Below are 14,465 nucleotides of genomic sequence, written 5' to 3' on the forward strand. Positions count from 1 at the left end.
GAAACTCAACAAACAGGACCCGCATCAGGAGTCTCCATAACACCAGCACACACACACACACACACACACACACACACACACACACACACACACACACACACACACACACACCACACACACACACCACACACACACACACACACACACACACACACACACACACACACACACACACACACACACACACACACACAACACACACACACACACACACACACACACACACACACACACACACACAGTCTTCCCAATTAACAAAAAATATATGTTTTTTTAAATTCTGATGCAAATTCCAGCATTTTCCTCCCCAAAAATTGATGGAATAAAACTTTACCACTTTGACAAATCTTTCAAAAAACAAAAATGAATCAAATTAGGATAATTTTGAATCCGCGTTACAGAAAGTCGATCGGCGGGTCACGTAAAGGAGAAAAATCTATTGCAACTTTTTTTTATATTATCCTATAATATATATATATATATATATATATATATATATATATATATATATATATATATATATATATATATATATATATATATATATATATATATATATATATATATTCGGATCATTATTTAGTTGTAGCTACAGTTAGAGTAAGATAATAAAAATAAATAAATAAATAAATATATATATATATATATATATATATATATATATATATATATATATATATATATATATATATATATATATATATATATATATATATATATATATATATATATTTTTTTTTTTTTTTTTTTCAACAAGTCGGTCGTCTCCGACCGAGGCAGGGTGACCCACCGAGGCAGGGTGACCCACCGAGGCAGGGTGACCCACCGAGGCAGGGTGACCCACCGAGGCAGGGTGACCCACCGAGGCAGGGTGACCCACCGAGGCAGGGTGACCCACCGAGGCAGGGTGACCCACCGAGGCAGGGTGACCCACCGAGGCAGGGTGACCCACCGAGGCAGGGTGACCCACCGAGGCAGGGTGACCCACCGAGGCAGGGTGACCCACCGAGGCAGGGTGACCCACCGAGGCAGGGTGACCCACCGAGGCAGGGTGACCCAAAAAAGAAAGAAAATCCCCAAAAAGAAAATACTTTCATCATCATTCAACACTTTCACCACACTCACACATTATCACTGCTTTTGCAGAGGTGCCCAGAATACAACAGTTTAGAAGCATATATGTATAAAGATACACAACATATCCCTCCAAACTGCCAATATCCCAAACCCCTCCTTTAAAGTGCAGGCATTGTACTTCCCATTTCCAGGACTCAAGTCCGACTATATGAAAATAACCGGTTTCCCTGAATCCCTTCACTAAATATTACCCTGCTCACACTCCAACAGATCGTCAGGTCCCAAGTATCATTCGTCTCCATTCACTCCTATCTAACACGCTCATGCACGCTTGCTGGAAGTCCAAGCCCCTCGCCCACAAAACCTCCTTTACCCCCTCTTTCCAACCCTTTCGAGGACGACCCCTATCCCTCTTTCCTTCCCCTATAGATTTATATGCTTTCCATGTCATTCTACTTTGATCCATTCTCTCTAAATGACCAAACCACCTCAACAACCCCTCTTCTGCCCTCTGACTAATGCTTTTATTAACTCCACACCTTCTCCTAATTTCCACACTCCGAATTTTCTGCATAATATTTACACCACACATTGCCCTTAGACAGGACATCTCCACTGCCTCCAACCGTCTCCTCGCTGCTGCATTTACCACCCAAGCTTCACACCCATATAAGAGTGTTGGTACTACTATACTTTCATACATTCCCTTCTTTGCCTCCATAGATAACGTTTTTTGACTCCACATATACCTCAACGCACCACTCACCTTTTTTCCCTCATCAATTCTATGATTAACCTCATCCTTCATAAATCCATCCGCCGACACGTCAACTCCCAAGTATCTGAAAACATTCACTTCTTCCATACTCCTCCTCCCCAATTTGATATCCAATTTTTCTTTATCTAAATCATTTGATACCCTCATCACCTTACTCTTTTCTATGTTCACTTTCAACTTTCTACCTTTACACACATTCTCAAACTCATCCACTAACCTTTGCAATTTTTCTTTAGAATCTCCCATAAGCACAGTATCATCAGCAAAAAGTAACTGTGTCAATTCCCATTTTGAATTTGATTCCCCATAATTTAATCCCACCCCTCTCCCGAACACCCTATCATTTACTTCTTTTACAACCCCATCTATAAATATATTAAACAACCATGGTGACATTACACATCCCTGTCTAAGACCTACTTTTACCGGGAAGTATTCTCCCTTTCTTCTACACACCCTAACCTGAGCCTCACACAGCATTTACAGCATTTAGTAACTTACCACCTATTCCATAAACTTGCAACATCTGCCACATTGCTCCTCTATCCACTCTATCATATGCCTTTTCTAAATCCATAAATGCAATAAAAACTTCCCTACCTTTATCTAAATACTGTTCACATATATGCTTCAATGTAAACACTTGATCTACACATCCCCTACCCACTCTGAAGCCTCCTTGCTCATCTGCAATTCTACATTCTGTCTTACCTCTAATTCTTTCAATTATAACCCTACCGTATACTTTTCCTGGTATACTCAGTAAACTTATTCCTCTATAATTTTTACAATCTCTTTTGTCCCCTTTCCCTTTATATAAAGGGACTATACATGCTCTCCGCCAATCCCTAGGTACCTTCCCCTCTTTCATACATTTATTAAACAAAAGTACCAACCACTCCAACACTATATCCCCCCCTGCTTTTAACATTTCTGTCATGATCCCATCAGTTCCAGCTGCTTTACCCCCTTTCATTCTACGTAATGCCTCACGTACCTCCACCACACTTACATTCTGCTGTTCTTCACTCCTAAAAGATGGTATACCTCCCTGGCCAGTGCATGAAATTACCACCTCCCTTTCTTCCTCAACATTTAAAAGTTCCTCAAAATATTCTCGCCATCTACCTAATACCTCCCTCTCCCCATCTACTAACTCCCCTACTCTGTTTTTATCGGACAAATCCATACTTTCCCTAAGCTTTCTTAACTTATTTAACTCACTCCAAATTTTTTTCTTATTTTCATTAAAAAATTTTTGACAGTGCCTCTCCCACTCTTTCATCTGCTCTCCTTTTGCACTCTCTCACCACTCTCTTCACCTTTCTTTTACTCTCCATATACTCTGCTCTTCTTATAACACTTCTGCTTTGTAAAAACCTCTCGTAAGCTACCTTTTTCTCTTTTATCACACCCTTTACTTCATCATTCCACCAATCACTCCTCTTTCCTCCTGCCCCCACCCTCCTATAACCACAAACTTCTGCCCCACATTCTAATACTGCATTTTTAAAACTATTCCAACCCTCTTCAACCCCACCACTACTCATCTTTGCACTAGCCCACCTTTCTGCCAATAGTCGCTTATATCTCGCCCGAACTTCCTCCTCCCTTAGTTTATACACTTTCACCTCCCTCTTTCTTGTTGTTGCCACCTTCCTCTTTTCCCATCTACCTCTTACTCTAACTGTAGCTACAACTAAATAATGATCTGATATATCAGTTGCCCCTCTATAAACATGTACATCCTGGAGCCTACCCATCAACCTTTTATCCACCAATACATAATCTAACAAACTACTTTCATTACGTGCTACATCATACCTTGTATATTTATTTATCCTCTTTTTCATAAAATATGTATTACTTATTACCAAATTTCTTTCTACACATAGCTCAATTAAAGGCTCCCCATTTACATTTACCCCTGGCACCCCAAATTTACCTACTACTCCCTCCATAACATTTTTACCCACTTTAGCATTGAAATCCCCAACCACCATTACTCTCACACTTGATTCAAAACTCCCCACGCATTCACTCAACATTTCCCAGAATCTCTCTCTCTCCTCTACACTTCTCTCTTCTCCAGGTGCATACACGCTTACTATAACCCACTTTTCACATCCAATCTTTATTTTACTGCACATAATCCTTGAATTTATGCATTTGTAGTCCCTCTTTTCCTGCCATAGCTTATCCTTCAACATTATTGCTACTCCTTCTTTAGCTCTAACTCTATTTGAAACCCCTATATATATATATATATATATATATATATATATATATATATATATATATATATATATATATATATATATATATATATATATATATATACTTATATATTATTTTGTAAATGCTGACTCATCAAGGGGGGGAGGGTGCCTTGACGCTGGTACAGGGTTCTTGATTCAAGGTACTGAAGGTGTCTAACCTTTCTATGTCTTGTACTTAATTCCCTCTCAGTGCCAAGGTGTTGTAGGAGCCCCTACAGGTTTTGTGCTTCCCCAGTGATGATGATGATGATGATAATAATAATAATAATAATAATAATAATAATAATCAGTAATAAATAAATAGTAATAATAATAATAATAATAATACTAATAATAAACAATAATAAATAAATAATAGTAATAATAATATAAATGATGAAATAATGATAATTAATAATACTTTTAAATAGTACCCTAATTATTACTAGCCGAGTCATTATTACTGCTAATTATTCCATTATTACTAGCGCTACCACTACTACTAGCTGTGTTATTATTATTACGGTTAGCGATATTATTACTACTAGCAGCGTCACTGTATTATTAATATGCTAGTATAACTAGTGAAAGCATTTCTACTAGCACTACTAATACTGCTTACACTACTGCTAATACCGCTACTACTACTATCACCACTACTACCCTCAGCGGTACTCACAGAGGACAGAGAGGGTGTGGGAGGTTGTGAGGGGTATTGGTGAGGCGGGGTTCACCGCCTCACACCTCACATCCACCCCATTATCAGACGGGCGTACCTCCACCTCCGCCCGCGCCCGTGCCACGCCCACATCCACGCTCACCTCCGTCGCCACCTCCTCCTCTCCCTTGTACACCCTGCCAGGGAGAAAGATAGTGGCAGGGAGACAAAGTTCAGCACAGGTGAGCTAGACTCATTAAAATCACCGAATTTAATAATAATAATAATAATAATAATAATAATAATAATAATAATAATAATAATAATAATAATATTAGTAACAACAATAATAATAAAAATAATAGTAAAATAACAATAGTAGTAATAATAATAATAAAAATAATAATAATAATTGTAAAAATTGTAACAACAACAATAATAATGATAACACTAATTGTAACAGCAACAATAATAATAATTGCATTGAGGTATCTGCGGAGACAAAGATCATTATCCATGGACGCAAAAAAGGGAATGTACGAGAGTATAGTGGTACCAACACTTTTATATGTGTGAAGCTTGGGCTGTGAAGGCTGCAGTAAGGAGGCGGCTGGAGGCAGTGATGTCGTGTCTGAGGGCAATGTGTGGTGTAAATATTATGCAGAGAATTCGTAGTGTGGAAATTAGGAGGTGTGGAGATACTAAAAGTATTATTCAGAGGGCTGAAGAGGGGTTGTTGAGGTGGGTTCGTCATTTAAAGATGATAGAGCAACATAGGATGACTTGGAGGGTGTATAATCTGTAGTGGAGAGAATAAGGGGTAGGGGTCGTCTTAGGAAAGGATGGAGGGGGTAAAAGAGGTTTCGTGTACAATGGGGGCTTGGACATACAGCAGGCATGTGTGAGCGTGTTAGACAGGAGTGGAGACGAATTGTTTTTTGGGACCTGACGAGCTGTTGGAGTGTGAGCAAGGTAATATTTTAAGGGATTCACGGAAACCAGTTAGCCGGACTTAAGTCCTGGAGGTGGGAAGTACAATCCCTGCATTTTAAAGGAAGGGTTTGGGATATTGACTCTTTGGAGTGACATCTAAACTGTCATATCTGGGCGCCTCTGCAGACACAGTGATTATGTGTGAATGATGGTGAAAGTGTTTCTTCCTTTTTTGGGTCACCTGCCTCGGTGGGAGACTGCCAGCGTGTTGAAAAAATAACAATAATAGTAATAATAACAATAATAATAATAATAATAATAATTAACAATAACAATAATAAAAATAATAACAGTAACAATAATATTAGTAATTACAATAATAATAATAATACTGACGTACCTGATGGTGGGTGGCGGGTGACCTCCCACACTGACACAGGTCAGGTCAAGGTTGGTACCTGCCAGCAGCGCCTCGCTCAAGTCACACTCGAACTCTGGATGACCTGCAGGTCCTGAAATGAATGGTTGTCTAGGGCAATTGGTGTAAATTGCTGGCTAGACAGATACTGCAAGGAACTTGCAATCCCATTCATTGACAACTGGAACAACTTTTATGGCAAACATGATATGTATGCAAGGGATGGGGTTCATCTCTCTGGGGCAGGGGTGGTAGCACTTGCAGACTCGATTGAGAAGGCCATTGGTGAAATGCCTATGATTTTAAACTGATGGAAGATAGAGGTATGGGTGTGTGTGGGAAACAAGCAGGTTGCAACACTAGGGTTGGAAACAGTAAATGTATAAAAGGCATTCAGCATGAAGTTATAAATAAAGACAATAGAACAGGTCAGCAAACAAAGGGGGACAGCAGAGGGCAGCAAGGGACTAGCTCCCTTAAGGTTTACTATACTAATAGCAGGAGTGTTAGAAATAAGATAGATGAGCTAAGATTAATTGCAAGTGCAGGAAACATAGATATTATTGCTATAACAGAGACCTGGCTCAATCTGAAAGATAGAGAGATGCCCTCTGAATGTCACATACAAGGCTATAAATTATTCCACACTGACAGGGTCAACAGGAAAGGTGGTGGAGTAGCGATGTATGTCAGAGACAATTTAAATTGTTGTGTTAGACAAGATATTAAATTAGAAGCGTCAGCCACTGAATCTGTTTGGTTACAGCTTCTCGAGGGCCGAGAAAAACTAATTTTGGGTGTGATTTACAGGGCCCCAAATCTTGATAGGGAGTGCAGTAAACTTCTATGGGACGAAATTCGTAAGGCATCTACATACGAAAATGTTGTGCTAATGGGAGATTTCAACTATAGACAGATTGACTGGAGCAATTTGACAGGAAATTTAGAGTCGGGTGACTTTCTTGATACGATCCAGGATTGTTTTTTAAAACAGTTTGTGACAGAGCCAACTAGGGGAAATAACCTCCTTGACTTGGTTCTTGCCAGTAGGGAAACACTAATTAATAATCTTGAGGTTAATGATGAGCTTGGGGAGAGTGATCACAAATCACTCAGTTTTAACATATCATGGAATTCCCCTAATAATGGCAATCAAGTCTCCGTCCCTGACTTTCGCTTGGCTGATTTCATAGGACTGAAAAATTACTTAGGTGGGCTGAACTGGAATGACCTGACTAGGGGTCAGGTAGGTGGTGATGGTTGCCGATATGATGCTTTCCAGGGCATAGTTCTAGCTGCTCAGTCAAATTATGTTCCAAATAGGGAAATCAGATCAAACAAAAATGATCCTAAATGGATGAACAATAGATTAAAATATCTGATTGGTCAAAAGAGAGGCATATATAGGCAAATCAAAAGAGGAGAGGGGCAATTAAGAAATCGATATATTCAGTTAAAGAGAGAAATAAAAAAGGGAATTAGAAAAGCAAAAAGAGATTATGAGGTTAAAGTTGCAAGAGAATCGAAGACTAACCCAAAAGGATTCTTTCAGGTATACAGAAGTAAGATCAGGGACAAGATAGGCCCACTCAAAAGTTCCTCGGGTCAGCTCACTGACAGTGATAAGGAAATGTGTAGAATTTTTAACACATACTTCCTCTCAGTTTTTACACAGGAGGATACCAGCGATATTCCAGTAATGATAAATTATGTAGAACAGGACGATAATAAACTGTGCACTATTAGGGTCACAAGTGACATGGTCCTTAGGCAAATAGATAAATTAAAACCTAACAAATCCCCAGGCCCTGATGAACTGTATGCAAGGGTTCTAAAGGAATGTAAAGAGGAGCTTAGCACACCTTTGGCTAATCTTTTCAACATATCACTACAAACTGGCATGGTGCCAGATAAGTGGAAAATGGCAAATGTGATACCTATTTTCAAAACAGGTGACAGGTCCTTAGCTTCGAACTATAGACCAATAAGCCTAACCTCCATAGTGGGAAAATTTATGGAATCAATAATTGCCGAGGCAGTTCGTAGCCACCTTGAAAAGCATAAATTAATCAACGAATCTCAGCATGGTTTTACAAAGGGGCGTTCCTGCCTTACGAATTTATTAACTTTTTTCACTAAGGTATTTGAGGAGGTAGATCATGGTAATGAATATGATATTGTGTATTTGGACTTCAGTAAGGCTTTTGACAGGGTCCCACATCAGAGACTATTGAGGAAAATTAAAGCACATGGAATAGGAGGAGAAATTTTTTCCTGGATAGAGGCATGGTTGACAAATAGGCAGCAGAGAGTTTGCATAAATGGGGAGAAATCAGAGTGGGGAAGCGTCACGAGCGGTGTTCCACAGGGGTCAGTGTTGGGCCCCCTGCTGTTCACAATCTACATAAACGACATAGATGAGGGCATAAAGAGCGACATCGGCAAGTTTGCCGATGACACCAAAATAGGCCGTCGAATTCATTCTGACGAGGACATTCGAGCACTCCAGGAAGATTTGAATAGACTGATGCAGTGGTCGGAGAAGTGGCAGATGCAGTTTAATATAGACAAATGCAAAGTTCTAAATGTTGGACAGGACAATAACCATGCCACATATAAACTAAATAATGTAGATCTTAATATTACGGATTGCGAAAAAGATTTAGGAGTTCTGGTTAGCAGTAATCTGAAACCAAGACAACAGTGCATAAGTGTTCGCAATAAAGCTAATAGAATCCTTGGCTTCATATCAAGAAGCATAAATAATAGGAGTCCTCAGGTTGTTCTTCAACTCTATACATCCTTGGTTAGGCCTCATTTAGATTATGCTGCACAGTTTTGGTCACCGTATTACAGAATGGATATAAATTCTCTGGAAAATGTACAAAGGAGGATGACAAAGATGATCCCATGTATCAGAAACCTTCCCTATGAGGATAGACTAAGGGCCCTGAAACTGCACTCTCTAGAAAGACGTAGAATTAGGGGGGATATGATTGAGGTTTATAAGTGGAAGACAGGAATAAATAAAGGGGATGTAAATAGTGTGCTGAAAATATCTAGCCTAGACAGGACTCGCAGCAATGGTTTTAAGTTGGAAAAATTCAGATTCAGGAGGGATATAGGAAAGTACTGGTTTGGTAATAGAGTTGTGGATGAGTGGAACAAACTCCCAAGTACCGTTATAGAGGCCAGAACGTTGTGTAGCTTTAAAAATAGGTTGGATAAATACATGAGTAGATGTGGGTGGGTGTGAGTTAGACCTGATAGCTTGTGCTAACAGGTCGGTTGCCGTGTTCCTCCCTTAAGTCAATGTGACCTGACCTGACTAGGTTGGGTGCATTGCCTTAAGCCGGTAGGGACTTGGACCTGCCTCGCATGGGCCAGTAGGCCTTCTGCAGTGTTCCTTCGTTCTTATGTTCTTATGTTCTTATGAATCAGAGTATATAATAAACATAAAATCTAATAACAATAATAATAGTAATAATAATAGTCAACTGAGGAAGAGTGGAGTTAAATGAAGTTATTTTGAGATATGCAACACGAAATCTGTTGTAAAGGATCATAGTGTGTGACTTTACTTATAATAGTGAGTGACCTTACTTATAATAGTGACAGTGACCTTATTTATAATAGTAACAGTGGAGACCTTATAATAATGAGTGGTGACCTTATAATAATGACAGTTGTGACCTTATAATAGTAACAGAAGTGACCTTACTTATAATAGTGAGTGGTGACCTTGTAATGACAGTGGTGACCTTATAATAGTGAAAGTGGTGACCTTACTTATAATAGTGACAGTGGTGACCTTACTTATAATAGTGACAGTAGTGACCTTCCTGACGACTCTCTCAATGGCTGGGTTGAGCGCCCGACATTCTACGGTGAGGTGGGTGAGGTTGGTAGGTGTGGGTGTAAGGTGGGTGAGGTGGGACGAGGTGACCCACCCACCTGACCCATCACGACCCACCACCGCCTTGCTGCGCTCCAACACCTCTCCTGCGAAGCCGGTGCGGGACCCAACCAAACGTATTAATAACTACACTTATGTTAATAAAACGTTTATACAATAAAATGGATTTATAACAATAAAACAGATTTATAATGAAAAGTATTTATAACAATAAAACGGATTTATAATAAAACGGATTTAAAACACAAGGATTTATAACAATAAAACGGATTTAAAATAAAACGGATTTATAACAAACGAATTTATAACAATAAAACGGATTTATAATAAAACGATTTATAACATTTAAACAGATTTATAACATTTAAACAGATTTATAACAACAAAACGGATTTATAACAAACAGATTTATAGCAATGAAACGGATTTATATTAGTAAATGAATTTGTGCCAATAAAATGGATTTGTATTGATAAGTTGGATTTCTATAGTAACACAAATCTGAATTGTTTACATTTGATGTGTTCAATCGAACACAGAGGAGACAGAAGACGATGTCATCAGTCCATCAGCTTTGAAGACGTAGCTTTGAGGTGGTCAGTCCCTCAGCCTGGTTCCAACTTCAGTTTCAGCTTGACATTGTTCCAGACTATGGAGCTGAACTCTTCTCCAGGCTGAGGGACTGACCACCTCAAAACTTCGAGGGTGATGGACTGATTACATCTCCACTGCTGCTAACTCCTCTGTACTCGACTGAAGAAGCCTACTGTGTAGGCGAAACGTTTCGGAATAGACACCAAACTGTTGCACATGTATCTTATTAACGTGTCGGTATTGTATATCATTATCATATTTACACCATAACTAACTTAAAGAAACTTCTCCCAATATAACTATGCCACAATAATATAATAATAATAATAATAATAATAATAATAATATAATAATTATAGTATAATAATGATACTACTACTACTACTACTAATAATAATAATAACTAAAAAAAGGAAAGCTTCAGCAGCACGACTGTCTCACGATCAGTGCACGGAGGATCGAGCTTCCACCGCTCCTTGCGTTGAATGACTCACAATGGGTTTAACTATCACGTAATTATTTAAATTCCAGAAGTGTCTCTGGTCCAACTTGTTGCTAGAGTTGTTTGTCTTCAAGATTTTGTGACCTAAATTATGTATTTACCATCTTGAGGAGAGTGAAGGGAAAGCTGGATGGTTGGAGGTACTACTCTCACAAGTAAGGTTAAAATGTTATGATGTACCTTGGATGGTCCAGGTGAGTGAGGCTGGAGGGTTGGAATCACTACTCTCACAGGTAAGGTTCAACACTCCACCTGCCTCCACTTGGCTGGCTCCACTGATGGTTACCGTAGCAGGCGCATCTGCCAGGAAAAAAATTAATATAAAATAACCCACACTTAAGAAACTGGAACTTATGACTATGTCTCGGTCTGACTTGGACCATTAACAAGTCACACTGAAGTGAGAAGGAAGGAGTTCAGAATATATAAGAGAGGGGGTGGGGGAAGGGAGTGATAGAACGAGAGGAGGTAGTAACAGCAGTATAATATATACGAGAGGGGGTGGGGGAAGGGAGTGATAGAACGGGGGAAGGGAGTGATAGAACGAGAGGAGGTAGTAACAGCAGTATAATATATACGAGAGGGCGGGGGAAGGGAGTGGTAGAACGAGAGGAGGTAGTAACAGCAGTATAATATATACGAGAGGGCGGGGGAAGGGAGTGGTAGAACGAGAGGAAGTAATAGTTAGTAGTAATAGTAGAAGTAGCAGCAGCAGTAGTATCAGTAGTAGTAGCAGTAGAGGGGGTGGTTTTGGTTGCAAATTTGAGTAAATTCATTTTATACAAAGACTCACTGTGTATCACCCACAGAAATTAAGACTATTTTCTGTAATTCACACATGAGTCACATAACAAGAATGCATAAGAGCACTTTTTATGTAACAACGGTTTGACTGGTTAATGGGATTTATCGCTTATTGATGGTACCCTGTTCACCACTAGTTAATAATACTTTAGTCCTGAATATAAAAAAATAAAATAATTTCACGGTGTACATACATTGATAAAATACTGAGAGGAATCGACAAAGTGGACAGAGACATGACGTTCCAAAGATGGGACACAGCAACAAGGGGTACCCGGCTCTCGGTGCCTAATTTTATTTAGGTACAGGTATAATAAGTACAATTATCATGAACAGTTTAAGACTTGTGTAAAACCTAGGATAACCCCAAAAATCAAAGTGACTTATTTCCATTGTGGTCTTTGTAATAGCTTATTATTTCAAGCCTAGCAGTAAGTTACAGTAGAAATCAGTCAGGATTATAACCTTAATATTAAAACAGCCTAATAACTCAACTGTGTAAAAATCAGTTACAGTTGACGTTGTAAATATATACACTCAAGCAATATAACAAATGTTATGTGTAAATTATCTAGGATAACCCCTCCCAAAATTGTACTTATAGTGAGTTTATTTAAGTATTTGTACAAATAAGTACAATTACCATACACTGTAAATTAGGATAATCCGAAAGTCAGAAAAACTGACTTATTTCCACTGAGGTCCTTGTAATATCTTATTATTTACAGCTTAGCCGTAAGATACAATAAAAATCAATCGTGATTATACCTGCTGATGACTATATTTGTGCCTTGGAGCACAGACTAAACCATTTGGCAGAACTCACAGTATACAGTGAGGGTGAGGTTGGCAGTGAGAGGGGTCTCAAGGAGGTCACTGGTGACTCGACACTCATAGAGGGCACTATCCTCCTGCGGGGTCACCGCCAGCTCGTGCTCGTTCACCACTCCTTGTTCCTTGCTCTGGTCGTCTCCGCCACGCACAGTAGTCGTGGTGTCGTCGACAAGTCGTCCCTGGCGGTACCAGAGGACCCAGGGTCGAGGGTTGCCCCCTGTTGACCGACACGACAGGGAGCGTCGCTCCCCGGCCAGGAGGACCTCGTCTTGGGTGTAGCCGCTGATGACAGGTGGTCCTGGTGGGTCTGCGGGGAGAGATGTTGCCATGTCAAAGAAGCACATGTTATATCTTGGTAGAGACAGTCTCTACTTCCCTGTGGGAAGAGATGTTGCCATGTCAAAGAGATACAGGTATCATAGCTGGGTCGAAACAGTCTCAATACCATGACTGGAACAATACACAAATAACCCACACATAGGAGAAATAAACTTATGACGACGTTTGGGTCCTACTTGGTTCATTAACTAGACACACACTAACATACAAAGGTAAGGGAGCCAGTATATATACGAGAGGAGGGCAGGGACGGGAGAAAGACGTAGAAAAATAAAAAGAAGGAAGTGAAAATAGTAATGGAAGAGGAGGTGGAAATAGTAGTGTAGTAATACATGTGCAGGTGTTCGTTAGAGCCATGCAGGTGTGTTGGAGAATCCATGAAGGTGTGTTAGAGGAACCGTGCAGGTGTGTGAGGAGCCATGCAGGTGTGTTAGAACTACGCAGTGTTAGAGGAGCTATGCAGGTGTTAAATGAGCCATGCAGGTCTGTTAGAAAAACCATGCAAATGTTGCCGATGGTAAGGTCTCGGCGGGGGCGTTGACCCCAGGAAGCTGGGGCACTGACCCCCCGGAACACCCTCCAGGTATGACGTAACACATGCTACTTGTCGGTATTATCAGTCATTTTCAACTTGTACTTGTAGGGTGGAAGAGAGGCACGGCGCCACTAACTTACGGAGAACGGAAAGAGTGACGGAGGCAGCGAGTGGAGTGGGCAGGTCCTGGAGTGTTGGGTGTAGCGCCTGGCAGGAGACTGCTCGTCCATCATCACCTGGTCTGGCTGTCACCTTCACCTGACTCCTCACGTTCCACCTCCTAGGTGATGTTGAAGGCTCCACGTGATCTACCTGAGAATCTGCTACGGAGACAGCAGGTGAATGGCATGTAAGAGTATATCCTAGTATATTACAGCCAGATACAACATTAGGGTATATTCTGGCAATTGAAAAATAATCAAAATGAAAACACCAGGACGTTTTTTTCCAATAAAGTGTCCTAATATTTTCCTTTTATGTCTTTATCCACCTTACTATCGTATAGTATTTTTACCGGCATGTACCACCAAAAATCATTCTGAACTTAACGAAAAAAATATATTTCACTGTGTTTGTTTAGTATTAAATTACTGTAAACAAATCTAAAATATATTTAGTTGGGTTAGGCTAAAATAAATTATTCTTGTTATAATAAGGTTAGGTAAGTTTTCTAAGTTTCTTTTGGTGCAAAATTAAAAATTTTTACATTAACATTAATGAAAAAAATATATCTTTAAACGTATAAGAGAAAATTTTAGAACGGACTTAATTTTAAATGAGTTCTTGCTAATTGACCAGTTTAACATATTCTGCACGACA

The 14,465-nt window shown here is 39.6% G+C and overlaps 1 protein-coding gene across 1 annotated transcript in view; it reads right to left on the reverse strand.

Moving 5' to 3' along the window:
• Nucleotides 1-14,465, reverse strand: part of LOC128698649 (nephrin) — a 59,309-nt gene that overhangs the window by 27,373 nt on the left and 17,471 nt on the right. The window contains exons 5-10 of the mRNA XM_070103793.1: nt 13,787-13,969; nt 12,765-13,079; nt 11,315-11,434; nt 9,939-10,124; nt 6,105-6,216; nt 4,793-4,968 (exon numbers count right to left, since the gene is read on the reverse strand). Coding sequence (XP_069959894.1) covers nt 4,793-4,968; nt 6,105-6,216; nt 9,939-10,124; nt 11,315-11,434; nt 12,765-13,079; nt 13,787-13,969 — 1,092 coding nt within the window. The remainder of the gene's footprint in view (nt 1-4,792; nt 4,969-6,104; nt 6,217-9,938; nt 10,125-11,314; nt 11,435-12,764; nt 13,080-13,786; nt 13,970-14,465) is intronic.

This window comes from Cherax quadricarinatus, chromosome 88, assembly GCF_038502225.1.
Source record: "Cherax quadricarinatus isolate ZL_2023a chromosome 88, ASM3850222v1, whole genome shotgun sequence".
Classification (NCBI taxonomy): Eukaryota; Metazoa; Arthropoda; class Malacostraca; order Decapoda; family Parastacidae; genus Cherax; species Cherax quadricarinatus.